General features: G+C 42.1%; 1 protein-coding gene across 1 annotated transcript in view; it reads right to left on the bottom strand.

The window, feature by feature from the left end:
- The window catches only part of syne1a (spectrin repeat containing, nuclear envelope 1a), a 218844-nt gene that overhangs the window by 16467 nt on the left and 181981 nt on the right, over window positions 1–20396 (bottom strand). The window contains 25 exon segments of the mRNA XM_034162578.1: window positions 59–246; window positions 1577–1739; window positions 6398–6564; window positions 6683–6841; window positions 7882–8037; window positions 9157–9282; window positions 9973–10167; window positions 10274–10508; window positions 11332–11426; window positions 11522–11669; window positions 11783–11937; window positions 12018–12164; window positions 12289–12471; window positions 12781–12985; window positions 13664–13797; window positions 13928–14098; window positions 14187–14342; window positions 14431–14586; window positions 14688–14864; window positions 15828–15977; window positions 16104–16286; window positions 16392–16524; window positions 17146–17342; window positions 18816–18947; window positions 19095–19268. Coding sequence (XP_034018469.1) covers window positions 59–246; window positions 1577–1739; window positions 6398–6564; window positions 6683–6841; window positions 7882–8037; window positions 9157–9282; window positions 9973–10167; window positions 10274–10508; window positions 11332–11426; window positions 11522–11669; window positions 11783–11937; window positions 12018–12164; window positions 12289–12471; window positions 12781–12985; window positions 13664–13797; window positions 13928–14098; window positions 14187–14342; window positions 14431–14586; window positions 14688–14864; window positions 15828–15977; window positions 16104–16286; window positions 16392–16524; window positions 17146–17342; window positions 18816–18947; window positions 19095–19268 — 4085 coding nt within the window.

The raw sequence follows: 20396 nt of genomic DNA, 5'->3' as shown, positions 1-20396 counted from the left end.
AGGCTTCACGAGTTTGCAAATGGTGTCGTACGACCTATACGACCAGTGAAGGACTGACTTGAGCCTCCTCTCCACCGACATGGCGCAGATGTTCCTCCAGCGCCTGCCGAGGCCGCGGGTGGCCTGTTGGATGGAGTCGCACTCCGTCTCTGTGGAGCAGGCATCGCAGTCGTGCAGCAGGACCTCACACAGGTTGAGCACGGACGCCACGCCCGTGCTGTGTTTCTCTATGTCCCTCTGCAGCTCCTGCAAATCATCCAGAATAATCACCACGTTTGTGGTGGCTACTTTTGTTATTTCTATATTCAGACCACGCTGTCGCTGTCGCCGTCGCCTCCTCCCCTGTGTTGCATTAACATTCTTTATGAAGACAGACCAGCTTGTCATAAATGTGTGTGTTGATTTTGGAGCTCTAGAATGAAAGGAGGTCAGTGAGGTCAAAGAATCTGGTCCTGATTTAGTGAGACATGTTGGCAGCGGGAGGGATAAAGATAGTATTCGCTTTTAGCAGAGCTGCATGTATGAGTCATGACATGATTTCCTCACGTGCTCCTGTGTGTCAGTTTCCACCAACTCTGCCTCAGACACATTTTCAATCATTATCTTTTCCACTGGCTGTTGTGTTTGTGTGTGTGTGTTTATCGCATTTCATATGTTGTGCTGGAGCTCATATTGAGGCTAATATGGCAGCGCTAGTTAACAGTGGGACATCTCCAATCCAAAAATATTACTCCACGAACTATTACATATCTTAAGTTTATTATATAGGATGTGAAATGTTAGCTGATCAGCCAAAGTCATCCTTGCCTCTATCATCAAGGTTCTGTTTTTCATACTTTGATTCAGATCAAGCGGTAAATTCTGCCTTTGATCACCACTCCTTTGATCCTGATCACTGAAGTTAGATCCTGATTGCTCATTCCTTTCATCCTGTAATCAGATCTCAAGTCCACTGATCATGATCTTGATTACGGGATCTGAGGTTTGACAAACAGTGGTCTTACAGGATCAAAGATCATTACTGGATCAAACATTAATGATTATGATCACAAGTCAGCAATCAGAAACAAAAGTAAGCGTTAAGGATCACGATTGCCTACCCATAAGTGTACTTTGATCCGGATCAAGGGATAAATTCTGCCTTTGATCATGACTCCTTTGATCCTGATCACTGAAATTAGATCCCGACTGCTTTCATCCTGTAATCAGATCTCAAGTCCATTGATCTTGATTACAGGATCTAAGGTTTGAGAATCAGTGATCTTATAGGATCAAAGATCATTACTGGATCAAATATCAATGATCAGGTTCACAAGTCAGCAATCACAAACAAAAGCAACTGTTAAGGATCACATGATTGCTTACCCATAAGTGTACTTTGATCCAGCTAAAAATCTAGATCAGGTAAAAAACAAACAAACATATTTTTAGTCTTGGAGTAAACTAGATATTGGATCTGGGCTTGTGGCAGAATTTAAAGAGGACTGTGGGGTGTTGGCAGAGGCATCCATGCTACAGAATACCCTTCTAGTTTATACTGCAATCTCAATGCGGATCAACCAACAATTACACCTACCTGCTGCTGGTTGAGCTTCCTCTGAATCTCCTGGTCATCACAGGTGTCGTAGACGATGGGTCTGGACAGTTCGGTCTCGATGTGAGCCAACCACGACCGCAGGCTGCTCATGTTTTTATCCAGCTGTTGCACAGCGAGCAGAGTCTCCCTCAGCTTCTTCACCCTGACACACAAACAAACACCAAACTGTAAATCCCAGCTCATTGCTCTCAGTACGTTTCATGTTACCTTTCGGTGCACGATGTACATCTCTCACTTCATTGCAATCCATGTTTTAAAGACACATCCTATCCCAAACTAACTTAGTCGTTCCAATTGCATCCCATTTTTTAATTAACATCAGGATCTACCGTTACACCATTACTGCAATAATTTGAACCTCAAACAAACAAACAAACAAACAAAAAAAAAGCCTGAAATTTTCAGTCCCTTGTGACTGCAACCCAAATTAAAAGTGAAGCATGTTTAAAGTGATTCAGCTACAAGGAATTGCCAAATACATAAATAGCCAAAATATTCAGTTTGTCACCCTGTTCAGCAGTGCAACAACATAGTGTCTCACCAAAAGCTTTGATAAGAATGAAGGCGTCAACTGTTCTTCAATGGATAAACCAGCTGAAAGACAAAATCTAATTTGCATCTCATCCAGATGAAACATTACCGTCACCTTTGCTTTTACCGGCTGCAGGAGTACTTAAAAAAAACACACGAGGCATGTGTACACTGGATCATGCACAGAGAAAAGCATCACATGGCTGAAAGGTTGCAGCTGATGTTCCTGCACAATATAACTGATTTTCCTCATCTGAGTCTCCCTAAATAACCTTTCATTTGATACAAAGTTATTTTAGCGCTACCCAAGGATCCCCCAAGGAGACCGAGTACTTCAGACATGCAGTCATCACCTTAGGTCACGGTTAGTGTCCAAGGCTTACAAACCACACAGTCAGAAAGGAAGCAGACCTGGACCTTCACCGAACACCTCTGACCATCAAAGTCATGACCACGTAAACACTTCACAGGTGTCTGTTGATCTCAACAGCCGAGGTCCCAGAGACGTGGACGTAACTGCAGAGATAAGTGACTGTTTCTGCAACTTTGACATTTACAGGTGCACTTCTGATGGACAAGTCAAGATGTCATTGAAAACCTGGGTCTTAGTTTTGATCCAGAACAATCAGAAACCCAGACACCCTAATACCTCACTATGATTCTCAAGCGCTGCAATCAGGGTCACCACCGATTCTGGAAAAAATCACAGCAGTCACTGCACTCCATGAGCCCAACCTCCACTCAATCCCTGATGCAAAAAACCCCACATACATACACACAAGCACACACCCTGCAATAATTATAGCATGATAACTTTTGGATGTCCGATACAATACAGATACTGGAACCTTCAGTATCCGCCCATACCAGTCGGATACAACTAATCTGTTAATAAGTACATTGGTCTGGATATACTTTAGTAACACAGCATCTAACTTACATTCACTATCACTAGTACAGGGATTTATTATTATTATTATTATTATATTACTATTATTATTATTACCAATATCTGATATAGTAATTTTCTCCCATGTCAGACCAATGCTGATCTGAAATATTGCACTAGTGGATCCCAATTGTATTTTTAGAACATATAATTTATATAAATTTTTCAAATTTTTTTTAAATGATTATTGATGTGACTTTACTATTATGACTTTAAAAAAAAGATGTTTAAAAATAAACAATGGCTCTTTAATGGGCCTACTCTACTTGAAATACTGTATTCCAGACAGCAATCTGTTGAGTAAACCTACTGCTCAGAATCTCACAGTGCAACATCCTGTCAGATCCGTTATTTTGCTAGAATTTACAACTAACCAACTGTAGTCCTCCCTGACACATAACCGTGTGCACTGCAACTGCCGGCTCTGATAGTTTAAAGTGCTTGTTGCACCAGATTGCTAAAGACAAAAAGATAATCCACAATAAATCCATATATACAGCATAAATCTTGCCCTCATTCTGAAGTAGTTGGACAAACATTACTAATTAGCTGTGTCTGTAGAAGATCTAAAGATCATCCTGCCTGTTGATGTCGCAGTCGCAGACGGGCAGATCCTCGTTTGGGCATCCTGCCATTTTATCTGTCCCCAAATCCAGGACCATGGGGTGCAAAAATCCCAAGCACAACACAAATGTCAAGAAGGGTTGTGGTCTAGACACACAACCTTCTCTTTTCTGTGCACATGACAGGGGGCGGTACGAGCAGGCAGGGGTGGAACAAGAGTGTTAAAAGAGAAGCCCAAACAGGCGTGTGTGTGTGATAGTGTGTGTCTCAGAGTGACAAGTGCTGCTGTTTCCAAAAGCAGCCTGACAGTCAGAGGCATGTGCCGCACAGCCTGAATGCTGGAAAGTCGAACATGCAGACAGAGCATGAAATTGTTCCAACAAAACTTTTTTGTTTGGTTGTTTTGCAGGAGAATATGAAAATGAAAAATCAAAATTTTGCAGGTTTTTCATCAAATTACATCATAACTTAAAACATTTGATATCTTCTGGATCCTGTTATCAAGCCCTTTAATTTGGTGTATTACATGAAATGTTTTACTCAAATATGATATTTGGCCTAATTTAGGTCACCTTTTGACCTCAAGGTAAACCCTGAAGATCAAGGTGATTGCTAATCCCACGCAATGGCTTATGGGCAAAGCCATTCAGTATATTCATGCCACATTTTGAGGCAAAATTTCAAAAACTACAAACTTGTTTTGTTGAATTTAGTGTTTGACCTTCCTGTGACCTTGACCTTTAACCTTGATCCTTTTGTGTGGTGAAAGGCTATAAAACTTATGTTTTAATATTAAAAGCTTCATGACATTTTTTTAAACTGTTGGAAATAAACATTTGCAGTTGCATTTAAATGGTTCAAGCAGACATCAATCATAATATCCTGTATTTCACTGGTTTAAAGTGTTTTGGGCGGGTTTAAGGTCTCGCTAGCAGCACAAAATCAACATTTTGGAAAATGATTAAAAAATGTCATTTGTCTGAAGGTGGCGCCGTTTTCAAAATGACATGTTCAGGAACTGAAAATATGAAATGTCATTTCCTGTTTTGGAAACAATACTTTCTGGAAAACAAATGCCTGAATTGAATAGTGTTTAATATTGTATTGAAAATGTACAAGTTGCAATAACTGTGGGTAGTACAGTACCAGTTGACCAGAACATGTTATGAGACTCTTGGTGGTTTCCCTCAGTTGTGGGCCTCAGATTTACTGCACTGACTGAGCTCCAACCTAAAGCCACTGAAGGTATATCGTGCGCGTCCTAACTTGTGACGTCCTCCTCAGACACCCACTGATTCTCATCTGGAGGAACCGCTGGAGAACCAGGTACTGATGTCCAAAGTCCATCATCCAGTTATCCAAGAACAAATTAATATCTTTTACTATCTGGGAATTTTGTTTTCATAGGGATCAGTTTGACTGGGTGTCATTATCTGCACTTCCACAAGAGGGAGTGCCAAGCCCATCAGTACCTGGAGGGTGTAAAGCACATAACCCCCTGAAGTAAGTCACATTTTTTGGCAGAATCTCACTGATCCACATGTTTTTATAACATTGGCTGAAGCAGTTTGTTGTCTGATGGAGGATTTTGTAAATATAAAATGTGCATTAGTTTATTTATGTGTAATTATGAGGCAGTGCTGGAGGCGGGAAAACGTCTGTCGATCAGCTGCAGAACAAAAAGGTTTGTCCACATTTATCTGTCAGTCAAAGGTGGAGCTAGAAGGTGGATTTGAATTTAAACCTCCTCCTAAAATAGTCCATGGACAATGATGGTCAAAACAAGACCAAGTGAACCAGCTGTTCTGAAATTCTTCAAGCAACAATTGCTTCAAAAATTGATTCAATGTTTCAAAAAAACTTTAAGAAAATCAAACTCTTGAAATTTTTATCTTACAAGCCACATGAAACAGTAATTCTAAGCAGTATAAAACATTTCTTTTTTTTCAATATGATCATCAACAATGTGAAAAAGAAACATGAAAGCCAAAAATAAATACATATAAAATTATAAAGTGATCCATAAGGGGCCATATTTATTGAAACCTTATCTAACCAGGAAAATCCCGCTGACATTAAGAACCTCTTTTTCAAAGGAGACCAGGCCGAGACAGACAACAGCAAATACAAAACACAGTTACACAATGACAGAAAATAAAAAGATGAAAAAAATTACAAGCATATTATAAAAAGCAAGAGCATGTTGTGAAGCTGGCCTCAAGGGCTCTCAATCTGGATTTAAAAGCGCTCAATAAAATTCTATTATTTTTTTTTTATTTTTCAAGAGTGGTAATAAATTGTGCAATGTTTTTATAATGAGTTGAGTTTTTAGAAGAACTCAGCCCTTTTATTTCCTGTTAATTACATACTGTTGTAATGTTAACTTACTGTTTTGATGTATTTATAATTTGTTAAGGTTCTTGTTATCATATACACACTATTATTATTATCATCATCAGTATTGTTATTTTATTTTTATTATCACTTCTATTTTGTCAATTGATATTTAAATGGGCTACAATGGAAATAACTGTTTTCACGTTCTTGTGTCATCCATGTATTTTTAACCAGTGTTGCTGCAGTTACTTTGAAAAAGTAATCCAATTACTGATCACTCCTTGAAAAAGTAACTTAGTTACTTTACTGATCACTCTGAGCGTACCTTCTTGTTCCTTTTTCCCTGTTTATCAGGAAGTTTTTCTTACATTTTCTTAGGCTCAACCAAACGGCGCTTGACGGTAATGCGGCGCACCCACCTGGCAGAGATGAGGTCGAGCAGGTGCTGCCAGCGCTCGCTGACCTTGTTCAGTTTGTGTTGGATCTCTGCTGCTTTGCTGTCCTGGCTGGCCCGGGCCAGACGCTCGCCCATAACCTGCAGCTGCTGCTTGTTCTCCTGGGCCACGCTGATCTCCTCCTGGTAATCCTGCAGGACGAAACACCAAGCGGATAAACACACAGATGCCTGGATGCCGCATGCTGCTGTTTATGGCCTGTATTTGGTTTTAAATGCATCACGCTTGGAGCACACGCGCTGAAGTCACCTTGCACAATTTTTCGATCATCTCGTCGATGCTGATGTCTCCGTTCTGGGAGACTTTGCTCTCCATCTGCGTCAGCCACTCACACAGCTCCTTGTTCTTCTCGTTGAACACTGCCCACTCGTTCAGCTTCTCGCTCACCTGCTGCCTGCGCAGCGAAAGCTGCAGAGACGTGAAACAAAAACAGAGACAGTGCTCAGAACGACTGATGGTGATGAAAAATGAGAAAGGGAAAAATATTTCTAAGCATGCACCATAAAAAATTCAGGGAGACAATGAATACAATTTCTTTTTTTGTGTGTGATTTGGTGCTATATAAATGAAAATAAATTGAAAAACTGAAATTGAAGAGCTATATAAATATTCATCCCCTCTCGGTTGTTGACACGATAACTCAAAAGCAATAAATACTATCGTCTTTCACGTCTCCAAATTAATGGGGCATATAATGAGGATGCACAAATTGAAATTTGGTTACTGTAACTTTGGAGAACCAGATAAATCAAAAAAGCAGCTCTCTTTTGCTTATGTAATACCTCATAGACATGCATGCCACCTGCTAAACACTGCCACCTGCTGGATGGTTGGTGGATGCATTGTGGAAATTAACAGCAGCCAAGGCCGCAACTGCTGTTAGCGTGATATCTTAAGTATGAGTCATTTCTACATGTGAATATCCAGTTTTAATCCAAACGTGTACTGTAGGAGAGTGATTCCCAACATATGGGCCATGCCCCCACTGCCAGGACATGAAGGTAACTGCAGTTGGGCTGTGAAAGGTCATTAAAAATGAATAACTTAAAAACATCTTTGATCTTCAACTTTGTAAAAAAATTTAAAATTATTCCAAAAAATAAATAAAAATGATTTTATTATTCATTTATCTGACTTAGTTTAACATAATATACACAAGGAAATGCTTCATCTTAGTCTCACAAGTCAATCAAAATTGTGATTAAATGTTTGCAGCCTTTTAAAAACAGACAAGATTTTGTCAAAACCCCATTTACAAAAATTTAAAGATACTTTAAAACACTGTATCCTTGATGGAAAACAGTTTGAAACCAGTTTCCTTAAAAGAAAACAGGAAATCAAGAAAGCTACAATATAAATCCTGACATTTAAGAAGTTGCAACAATCAAATTTGATCATTGTGGCAATTATTTTTACACCAAGGGGCTAATTGCGGCTCGAGTCTCTACCTGGTGGCACACTTCGTCCCACTGACGCTGCAGCAGCTGGAGGCGCTCCTGCAGGATCGTGATGTCATCCGAGCTAACCACACCCCCCAGGGAGTCCCGCAGCAGGAATAAATTAGTGAGGTCATCGGTCCAGCTCTCCACACTGCTCTCCAACTCCTGTGTCCACGTTACAAAACAGCCACAAATAAAAAAGAAACATATAGATCAGTGATGGCAAAGTTGTTCCAAAAAGGGCTGAAAATGTTCTCAAGTGGGTTAATAAGATTCCCCTTCAACAAATGTTGAGAGGATCCAGAAACATGAATGTCACGGCCAACATCAAAGAATGTCTCCACAAGTTCAACACTTTCACTGTGTACTGTTACACGTCTGACGGCTGAGTCCAGGAAGTAGTTAAAAGCCCGAGATCCGGGACAATCACAAACCCAGACACCAATTCCTCACAGCTTCTCAAGTGCTGCAATCAGGTCATCCGTTTATTCCACAAAGATCACAGCACTGTCTGCGAAGTTGAGGTCAGTAAACCTTTTCTCACCAGAAAAAGCAAGGAAACAAAATTCAGAGTTTCGGAGCATAAAAATTAAGTCGTCAGTAAGAGCTACATACGAGGTTCCAAACAGGAGAAAGTAAAACAGACACCTGACCTCACAGCTCCGCCTTCACCGTCACTGTGAGCGCTTTGCTGTGTCGTAATAATTGTGGACCCTGAGAACATCTCCCTTACGCAACATGCGCGAATGTACAAAAGTAAGTACCGCCCTCGACCCTCCATCCCAGTGCCAAGCACACAGCTAACAGAGATGCTTTCGCTCTTTCATGTGCGTATTATTCCAGCTGTCTCCGCCCCCGAGCATCCAGAGGAGCTGATGCTTGGGCGTGCATGAAGCACGACCGAGATTACTGCAGGTCATCACAATGTGGATTTACGCACAGATCAGAGGCAATGCGAGTGTCGAATTGAAACTCAGCAGTTTGAGAAAGACACAGATGAGGTCAGATGAGGAGACAAAAGACAGACTAAAAACATCAACGATGCCAGTGTGTTTATTTGTTTGTCCCTGCAGCCAGATTAAAGAGGCAAAGAGAGGACACAACTGCATGAGTCAGAGAGAGAGAGAGAGAGAGATGGGTTTCTCAGTCAGCATGTACCTGATGTATAGAAGCAGCATTTAATGAGGTTAAAGGTCAGAGCAGTACCGACTGAGGAATATTTTGACCCTGGTCACAAATATTATTTGAATATGTGCAAGTATGCGCGTTTTCTACCCTCCTCACCTTGCATCGGATTTGCTCGGCATGAAGCTCCTCGTGGTGGTCCGGCAGCACCACAGACAGCTTCCTCTTGAAGGCTCTCAGCTTCTCCAGTGAAGAGTCGATTCCCTTCTCACATCTCTCCCAGTTCTACCCCCACCCCCCCCCCCCCCCCCCCCCAAAAAAAACCAAACAAACACAGGAATTAGAAGAGAAAACACACGCAGGCTGCGGTTTGGACTCTTCCTGAAATGATTACAGGTCTGCCCAAGGCTGCAGTCGGGCCACGTCAACTATCACACTGTAAATAAATAAATGGCAACCCGCTCAGCTCTGATCCTCCCTGGAAACAAGACACAAGACCCGGCAAAAATCATGAATCAGCCCTCACAAGGGGGGAAAATAAGAAGTAATCAGCAAATCACAGATTGCAGATCACATTTAAATTCTCTCACTCTCAGCATATTTCATGTTACCAAACAAAGCATGTGTGAAGGCAGTTAGAATGTCAGCGGTAAAATTATAGTATTTTGTGAGGCAACTGTGTTACATGTGACACAGAAGTCTAAAACAAGCGATCTCAGGTCTAAATTATCTTTAGGGGAGGAAAAGTGGCATAGATTGTGGGAGTTTGAAGAAGTGTCACATGAAACCTCAAACATATCAAACTGAAAATGACACATAAAAACTTTGTTGGGGCATAAAAAGCATAAATTTCAATAACGGTGTCCAAGTTCACATTTGAGAACTTGCTCTCCTTACCAGCTTCAATAAACACAAAGCAGTCTAGCGTAAAGTGGTCCACAAATAATATTATCCGAGTATTAAGTTCTGACTGACCTTTAGTAAACCGTGCAGCTCCTTCCTCTGCTGGTCTAAGCAGTGGTGGGCGTGCCGCAACCGTTCCTGTGTGTCCATCAGTTCAGTCTGCAGGGTGGACTCGGCCCTCGTGTCGGCCGACAGCAGCAGGCTCCTGCCGACCTCCACCGTCAATATGTAGCCTCCCTGCTGCCTCTGAAGCACTCGCTCCTTTTGCTGCAGGAGCAAAGACGAGGAAAGTGGGCAAAGTTCAGATTAGCAAGCGGCGATTTTCAGAGAAGAAGTCGTGTAGCTGTGCTTGTATCGTGCTGCTGCGGCACACCTGTATCTGGTCTACCAGGTATCTGGCCTGCTGCAAGGTGACTGCTTCTCCGGGCTGATGTACATCCAAGTCGCGGGTCACTTCCTGGAGCCATCGCTGCAGCTTCTCTGCCATCTCCTGGTAGTTCTGCCACTGGTGTACCAGATTATCTATAATTCCCCTTCGCTGCTGAGCGCGTCTCACAATGCACGGCCACTGATTGCTCAGCAAGGCCAAGTTTACACTGAAGCCATCACTGTTAGTAGGACAGGAGGGAGAGCATGAAAATGATCAAAAATGTGCTTTGATAATTATTTTGGCAGCACATGCAGCCACGGGAAAAGAAGAGGTGCTGATTCTGCATCTTTCTGTTTAAGCAAGCAAAATCTCTTCTGTACTCAATAAAGGTATTTCGGTGTTTTTTTATTATCCACATGACACCCTATACTAATGCCTCTTGCACAGTGTTATTGTCTACCTGACGTTTATGTGCAGACTCTGCAACTTGGCACAGTGTCAGTGCTTATAATGTGTACGTGAACTAATCAAACATGAGAAATAATAGCAGAATTTTTATTTCTCTCTCACAATAGACAAATCTGATTGTGATTATTGAACGATCCAAACCAATAACAAATCACTTCTTCCCATCCACAGGCCCAATGTACTCACCAGATTTGATCAAAATCAGATTTGGCATTCTTGAGATATTTTGCAAAGATTCATACAGTTACACAGAGACAAAGGCGATAACAAGAACGTAGCGGCGATCCTAATACAACTCAAATAATCAAGCATCACAGACGTCCAAGTTAAATTAAGAAATTTTTCAACAAAACTGATTAAAAAAGATATTTTTTATTATTAAAAAAGATGTTTTAGAAACAGAAAACCAAAGAATGGGAGGTACACGACCCTAAAGCAATGCTCGGAAACTTAACTCTGAAATACCAAAAAAACAGAGATTTTCAAATTATTCTCTGTTTTTAAACAAAACACATCTCAAATGTCTGATGATTTACACATAAACATTATGTATCCTGATGAATTAAACTGTGTGTGTGTTTTTGTGGGTCTACCTGTCGTGCACTTGTCCCTGATCCACCATGTTGTGGCCATCAGCAATGATGGAGCAGAGAATCTGCTGTCTGCTGAAGATCTCTGCCTGGAATAACTGAAAACAAACAAATACAATTCGTAACACCACGGGACAGCGTTAGTACAGTTTGACGCAGCGATGCATAAAGTTGCACTCTCTCTTTTTCTTACTTCGTGGTCTCTTTGCTGTTCCAGCAGACTCTCGTAGTTCCCTGAAATCTCAGCAGCCAGTTTGTGTTCCGTCTCATTTAAGAAGGACATCCAGGCCTCACATTTCTGCAGGAAAGTCTGCTGTTGGAGCAGCACCACCTGCAACTTGCTGCAGAAGCAACACAACAAACCCTAAGAGTCTTAGCTTATATTGCTAATATACTGATGACTTAAGAGTTAATTCAACATACAAAACAGGTTCCACGTGAAGGATTTAAATACCTGAACCTGGTAGTCAAACTAACAGAATGAGTGATCCAGGCTCGATTGAGACTCTGCAAGAGTTTAACATCTGCATCGCTGACGGGCAGTTTGAAGACCAGTCCATTAACACGTTCCAGGTCTGGAGACAGACTGCTCAGTTTCAGCAGGTGAACCTGGGAACAGATAATCACACATTTAGCGGAAGACCGTCTGAGTAAACAGAGGACTGCTGAATGCATGTGCATCCTCGTACCTTGACCTTTTCCATATGTGTCTGGATCACACTAATGTCCAGTGAGCCTTCTGGCTCAGGCTCCTTCAACATCTCCTCAGCTTCTGCAGCTTTACGCACCAGCATGTGTAACTGCTCCCTGAAGCCCTCGCATGCCTGAGTTCCAGCCTTGAAACAGGTGCAGAATTGTAGGAGTTTTTGAGTAGGGTCAACAAATTTTAAGGACCGAAACTAGAAGTGTTCCAGCCAGGAGACTCTACCCTAGAATTCATGTCATAAGGTGTTGTCCTACCTGCAGTACTTCTCGCTGCCTGTGAAGGGCATGCTCTGTCACTGCGAGGCGATGTCTGAGCGACACGTGGTCTGACTGGACGGCTGCCGAGGATGAGGCGTTGACTTGGCTCTTCAGCTGTTCCCCTAAAACTTGCAGCTGCTTCAAGGACTGCTGCACTGAGGCCTGGTCGTCAAGGCACTCCTGCAACAGTAATGTCATACAAGGTGAAACCCCAAGAAGACAAAGCAACGCATCAACATCAGCTACAGTTTCCATCAAGCAACGTTTGTAGAGGGCAACCCTGAAGTCTGACTTGTATGTTTATAAGCAGGATCAACAAAAAGAATGGAAATTGCAAGCGATGTTCCCACTATATCTATGATATGAACGGTAATTTCCGACAAATGTGAATTCAAGCGTTTATCATGTAGACTAAATTCACAACATAGCCTGAAACACATGACAACAATCATCTCAATCAATCGTGCATTTTTCCCCATTTCTACTTACGTTGCAGTCGTTTATCCAGGCTCTGCTCTCCTCCTGTGTGATCTCCCTGTTGGTGGCGCTCTTCAGTAGGTGGTCAGCACTTTCTTCCTGTCTCTGGACCGCTGTGACACATCGACCGTACAGCACCATGTAGCGCTTCCACAGGGCCAACAAGGACTTACTGCTCCTCAGCTGCTCCGAGATCTGTTCTAGTAGACGGTTCCACCTAAAGCAGAGGAGGCCAGAGAACTTACAAACACACAGTTGCATGGATTTAGCCGAATGCAAGTTGCGGTTTGCTGCAAAGACACTCCGGGACACCGTACTATAACTGTTTGTTTGTGTGTTAGACCAACTTCAACCAAACGTAGGTTGACCCCATTGTTCTTATAAGGGGTTTGTTTCCCCCCACTCACTTTCACAAAGTCCACCAAACCTGGCACACATGTTTACTTGGATTCTGGAACTGCTTTATCAAGGTTAGCTAGGGGTCAATCATTTGGGTGAAGGTGAAGGTCATTGGTGTCAAATCAATGTCAGATTCCCTGTGGGACTACAGGGTGACACCCCCCCCCCCCCAAAAAAAAAAAAAACAGAACCCAGAAAAAGATCAATAAATCCTGCAAAGGTCCAACTTAACTTCAACCTAACTCAACTTAAAATTCAGTCTGTTTATGATCATTCCCCAAAGTTTCAGTTATATTGGTCACTTTGCATAAAAGTCATGATCTTTCCCAACATGTCTTGGTCAACCAAGGAAGAGACAAAAGGGACCTTTGGAGGATTTATTAAACTTTTAATGGGTTCTGTTTGTTTTTTTTTTTTGTTTTGTTTTTTTGTTTTTTTTTTGGGGGGGGGGGTCACCCTGTATTACATTATCGTATTTTTAATAGGAAGTTCTCACCTGATGTTGACATCCTGGAGGGCTCTGTTGAGTGTGTCAGCCACAGACGGGTGGCACTCCGTCAGTAGCTGGTGTGTCACAGAGCCGAACTTTTTCAGACTGCTCTCCTGTTTGTCCATCTCCTCCTGCAAGTTCTTAAAGACAAAGACACCCACCTAAAGTTAAATTCTCATCAACAATTTTATGGTTTATGGTATATATGCTTCTCAAAGCCATCGCTTGAGTTGTGGTTAGTGTTGTACCGTAAAACTAATCGTCTCTCACCTCCAGACTCTCCACCTGCTGGTGCACCGCCTCAAGAGATCCATTGAGGAGGCGCAGCCTGGACACAGAGTAACTCCCCTCCATCAGGTGACCGTTAATCTCCTCTGCAGCCCGCCGGTACAGCGTCCACTGCTCCAGCACAAAACGCAGGCTCACCTTCTTCTGACTTATCTGATAGGAGGAACAGAACACCAACATATAGTATGTGCTTTATTTAGAGCAACATTAGAGACTTTTACAGCTCATCACAGAAACTCACCATGTGGTCCAAATTAGTCCAAGACTGGTTCAACGCCTTCAGGGTCTCCTTAACAAGAGAGCAAGCTTCGACTTTCTTATCCTTGATTAAGGCATTTCCTCGTTCCTCTGCTTTCTCTAGATCTTTCTCTTTTTCCTTCACCAATTCCTCCAACTCCTGTAGAAATTTAACAATTTTAATAATTATAAAGACTAAAAAAACACAAATCCAACTGTGCGTGGCGAGGGTGCTGTTGCATCTTCACCTGACAGTCTTTAAGTGCATTCTGCACCGATGCTACGTCCTCCATCCTTTGTCTCTTCTTCAGTTTCTCCTCCTGCAGAGTGAGCCAGGTTTTCAGGGCCTGAACTCCATTTTCGTGTTCCATCCAACTTTCGAGCAGTCCCTCCAAAAGCTGAATCTAAGAAAAATAAACACAAGTAACTGGTTCATTTCTGTATGAACTTAAAAGATGCCAAATTTCACTTCTTATTGCCAAACGCTGTGCAGCTGAAGCTCCACCTTTTCGGTGATTAAGCCCTGCAGTATCTGCCACCGTCTGTTCATGGCGCCAAGCCTCTCAGCAAAGTCAGTTTTATCGTTGCGCTTTCCCTCCACATCCTGATCGCTGATCTGCAAAACTGACTGGTTAACAAAGTCCACTGTCAGCTGCTTACAGGTCAGATCAATGCGGAAACCCTGCAAAACATGAGGAGGGGGAAAAATACATTAAAAAAAAACAAAGATACTGCACTGAGGAAGAGAGGATTAGTGAAATGGGTGACAAACAGCTGGTGACAAAACTCTGTCAAGATGGTAACGTTTTTGACTAGTTGTTTGCAGAATATCTCAGAAGGGCTTGAATGGATCTTATTGAAATTTGGTAGGAACGTGGTTCTTGTGGGCAAGAAGAACCCACTAAATTTTGGTATGCTCTGGATCAAGAGCTAAATCGTGCCTTTGATCCCTGATTTATTTTATCCAGATTACAGGATCAAAGCAATCATCATTGATAATACACTTTCAGCCAATCCAGATCAAAGGTCAGGCTCAACCTTCTGGATCTTAATTTTTTAAATGTGGTATCAAATCAAAGCAATCATCTATTAGAGTGTAAGTTCAGCAATGAAGATCAAAGGCCAGAGAGAAGATCAAAGTGGCTACGCTGTAAATTCAGCACTCAGAATTAAGGATCAGGATGAAGTTAATCTTTGAACCAGGACACTGATTTTAATTCCTGATTTTGAATCCTGAACACCCACCTTTGATCCTGATTACAGCAATCAATATCACAGTTCAGCAATCAGGATCTAAGTTCAGGAATCAGGACCGAAAATGAATGATCAGGAACAAAGAGCAGGATCAGAGTTCAGCAATCGGAAACAAAGGTCAGTGACAAGGATCAGGATCATAATTAGGACCAAAGATTCCATGCCTGTGTATCTGTAGGTGTAGTTTGATCCAGATACAGAACACGATTCGGATATGGTGGGCATCAAAACAGGACAGGGGTGGTCCACAAGAGAAGACTAAGGATTATAAATTGTTTTGAGCCTTAACTTAAATTAAAGGAGACTGTGGGACTCTTGAATGTTTTTCTAGTTTAGATATGAGATAAGACCCTGATTTTTGTTTAGAACTACTTTCTTTCTTCTATTGTACCTTGTATTTCTGCAGAAAGTTCTGCACCACCTCTGATCCTACAGCTGCCATAATCTTGTCCTGGTCTTCCACTATGATGTTCTCCATGAGAGAGATCCAGCTCATCAGCTCTGTGATGGCATGCCGTGATGCCAGCTTCTCCATCTGCAACTGGGGACCAGACAGAGAGAAGTTAACAATCGTAACAAAATCCACAAATTACTAGAGTCTACGTCTTTTTATTGTTTTAGCCAACATGATAACAAAAATGGCTCCAACCACCATCGGTTCTCAGACCTGGTGAAGTTTCTCTTGTACTACAGGGATACGAGTCAACAGCTCAGCCCACTGAGTGTCAACATGGCCCAATGCCGTCCTCAGACCAGCTGTATCTACTCTCTTCAATCTCAGAAGTTGGTTGCCTGTGCTTAGTACAGACAAACGTAACGATGATTTAGCGTCCACCTCCTTGGAAAACTCCTACATGAACATAAACACCAGCAATTAAAGGTCAGTCTAAATTGTTCTTTCACACACATAAAGCTCTGTGATACATGTTATTGCCAATATGACAACCCGTCTTACCAGGAAGGCACAGAGGTGATCTCGGACTGTCTCTAGCTCCTGTGGTACAGTCACTGATTGAGTGGTCCAGAACTCCAGCCGGTCCAGAGCCGACTGCAACCACTGACTCAGCTGTGCTGACTCACTCTGGTACCTGGTGCACACAGCCAAACAGTTATGGCATGAAGTTTTGAAAGCCTGTGATAGGTGATACTTCATACTATATTCAGCCTTTAGGTCCCGGAAACTGGATTATAACCAAAAACCGCACAGCAAAAACTGTGCCTCTCAAAATAAGCCAAATAATCTGAAATCTAACCAAATTGTCTTGTAAGCAAAAAAAAAAAAAAAAAAAAATCTGCCAATAGGGTTAGAAAAATTTACTTGGTTAGAATTCTCAAAACTAGCAAAATTTCTAGGCACTGAATAATCAAAATGTGCCTTAAAACTAAACAAAACTTATTATTTTAAGATTGGTCTCTGTCTTAAAATAAGGAAAACAATCTTGTTCCTTTGCTTGGATGATTTGAAATTCATTGCCTTTCCTTGTTACTGGTTAAATACAGCTTGATATTAGCTGGAAAATGTATTAAGAAAAAATTAGATACATTTTCCCAAAATAAGACATTTTTTCTTTTGTAAAAAAAAGCTTGACAAGATTATTTTTTTTATTTTGATAAAAATTAAGCCAAATTTTCTTTCGTCAAGACATTTTTTACTTTCTTAGATATCAGTTTTTGCAGTGCAAAACATCTGCTGAGAAGGTAAGCCTGACCTGGTCCAGTGTTTGAGAGTGGAGTCAAGGCGGTGCAGCTCCTTGTTGACCTTTGTGGTGGAGGAGAGCCAGTGTTCTCCCAGCTGGGTCAGCTGGTTCTCCAAGTCAGAACAGCAAATTGACAGAAGAAGCCTCTTGCCTTCCTCCAGCACCTGGTAGAGTTGTGGCTGATGTTCTGTCAAGTTGGCCTTTAGATGCTGACAGAAAAAATAAAAAAATAAAAATAAAAAAAATCACAGAATGTGGAAGGAGAAATAAAGGGGAGAGATTAAAATTAAATTAAATAACTAATTCCTGCCACACTGTCCTGTCATCTTCTGAAGCCTGGGATTGGGCGACCTTTAATGGTGACCATAAAGCAGGGCCGTATATAGGAATGTGAAAGGGTGGGTTCAAATCCTTGAGTTGGGGGTCCAGTGGGCTGCAGGGCCCCTGGTGGGGTCGAGGGGCAATGCCCTCGTGGGGGGCTCAGGGGGGCGAAGCCCCCCGAAGCAGAAGCTTTTTGAGGATTTCGAGCGGTAAAAAGCTACATAAATTTCATTTGAAACCCAAAATGTATCATTTTAGGAAATACATTTTTATATACAAATAGTCCTTGCTTGGGATTGGATCAGTTGCCATAAGAACCACCCAGGAAGAACCAAGATAACATTAATGCAAACTTTATACCTGCCTGTCAGTTGCGAATGACGCGAAAAAACTCACGCATGCGCATGAAGGTTCAAGCTTGGCTGATGCAAGCGCACATGATTGAAATCCATATAGTTTTTGCAAAAAATAAAAAAGGTTGGATAGTTTTCTAACAGACCTCGTATTTAGCTGTATTAATATTCGTGTTTACATTATGAATATGTATATATATGGACGTTATGTATTAAAATAGCGGTATTTAATTTGGCGACCTTGTTTAATTCGCGAAATTCGCATAATAAATCCCACGCGAATATTTGCACCTTTACAGTATTTGCAACAGGAAGGAGAAGCTCCCTTTATTTCTCAGCTTATACATACAAACATGTTTTTACAAAGCAGACAAGTGTAATTCTGTGTCTACATGGGTATTTATAAGCCTACTAATCTGTTTGATATCAGAGGAGGATAGGGACCAGGGAGCAAAAATTCTCAACCCCCATGGGAAAAGTTTATCTAGCAGTTCCCCTTTCATCACTTAAGGGATTACTCTGGCAGAGGAAATTGAAACTTGAGGGTGTGTGATAATAGCTGTGTAACAGTTAGTGCTTGTTGCTTATTATCAATGAACCCCCTGAACCCCCTCTATATACGGGCATGTAAAGTACCAAAGGACTGGGATAAGAACTCGAAGAGTCCTGAAATGTTGCCAAATGCAGAAGCGATTATGAGTGAGCGCCCTCTGCTGACAGACTAACAAAAGAACACAATTTTAGAGTTTTTATTTTCACTGCAAATTACTGGGCAAACACAAGACTAATGGAGTCAGTCAGTGGAGCTAGACTTTTTTTTTTTTTTTTACAAAATCTTTTAAGAATATAAGTGAACCTCCTATTTCGGGCCATGTTGGCTCAAAATAGGATTATATACCAGAAATGTATCTGAAGGTCAGGTTGATTAATGGTTGGGGTTGTATGGTCCCCAGGCTGCCAAAAACCAATGCCAATGCGTGCATACTATATTATTCCCTCTTTACTTACCTGGTACAGACTGATTCTTTCGACAAGTTTCTCTTCTGTCTCCTCTACCAGACCAACAGTCGGGATGCTGCTCTCCACAGCTTCCAGCTGTCTACACAGAGCCTGGTACTCTTCCACCAGCCTGCTCCATGACTGGTAGAGACAAGCAAAATAAATAAATGGCTCAGAGATGTCTCACAGTCTACACTAAAATGTTCTTTAATGGTACTACGCAAATGTCCTTTGGGAGATATTTTAGATATTCTTCATTAGCTGACAGACAGAATTGCACACCCCTACCTCCAAAATTCCCTCTAGCTCCACCCCTCTCCTATGGGCTTGTTTGAGAACACTGTGGGCTAAAGCCATGGTCTCCTCGAGGACCTGCCGTTCCCTTTGCACCATCAAAGTAGACACTTTGCTGGAAAATGTCTCAGTGAGGATCATATGGCATTCCAGACTCTGGAAGAACTCCTGCAGTAAATGGGGGGTAGAAGAAGAGGTCTGACACAAGGCTTTCGAAAGAAAATACAATTATAATACACTCAACAAAAATATAAACGCAACACTTTTGGTTTTGCTCCCATTTTGTATGAGATGAACTCAAAGATCTAAAACTTTTTCCACATACACAATATCACCATTTCCCTCAAATATTGTTCACAAACCAGTCTAAATCTGTGATAATGAGCACTTCTCCTTTGCTGAGATAATCCATCCCACCTCACAGGTGTGCCATATCAAGATGCTGATTAGACACCATGATTAGTGCACAGGTGTGCCTTAGATTGTCCACAATAAAAGGCCACTCTGAAAGGTGCAGTTTTATCACACAGCACAATGCCACAGATGTCGCAAGATTTGAGGGAGCGTGCAATTGGCATGCTGACAGCAGGAATGTCAACCAGAGCTGTTGCTCATGTACTGAATGTTCATTTCTCTACCATAAGCCGTCTCCAAAGGCGTTTCAGAGAATTTGGCAGTACATCCAACCAGCCTCACAACCGCAGACCACGTGTAACCACACCAGCCCAGGACCTCCACATCCAGCATGTTCACCTCCAAGATCGTCTGAGACCAGCCACTCGGACAGCTGCTGAAACAATCGGTTTGCATAACCAAAGAATTTCTGCACAAACTGTCAGAAACCGTCTCAGGGAAGCTCATCTGCATGCTCGTCGTCCTCATTGGGGTCTCTACCTGACTCCAGTTCGTCGTCGTAACCGACTTGAGTGGGCAAATGCTCACATTTGCTGGCGTTTGGCACGTTGGAGAGGTGTTCTCTTCACGGATGAATCCCGGTTCACACTGTCCAGGGCAGATGGCAGACAGCATGTGTGGCGTTGTGTGGGTGAGCGGTTTTCTGATGTCAATGTTGTGGATCGAGTGGCCCATGGTGGCGGTGGGGTTATGGTATGGGCAGGCGTCTGTTATGGACGAAGAACACAGGTGCATTTTATTGATGGCATTTTGAATGCACAGAGATACCGTGACGAGATCCTGAGGCCCATTGTTGTGCCATACATCCAAGAACATCACCTCATGTTGCAGCAGGATAATGCACGGCCCCATGTTGCAAGGATCTGTACACAATTCTTGGAA

Source organism: Thalassophryne amazonica, chromosome 21, assembly GCF_902500255.1.
Source record: "Thalassophryne amazonica chromosome 21, fThaAma1.1, whole genome shotgun sequence".
Taxonomy (NCBI): domain Eukaryota; kingdom Metazoa; phylum Chordata; class Actinopteri; order Batrachoidiformes; family Batrachoididae; genus Thalassophryne; species Thalassophryne amazonica.
The sequence above is the reverse complement of the archived record's forward strand: the minus strand, read 5'-3'. Positions and strand labels throughout refer to the sequence as shown.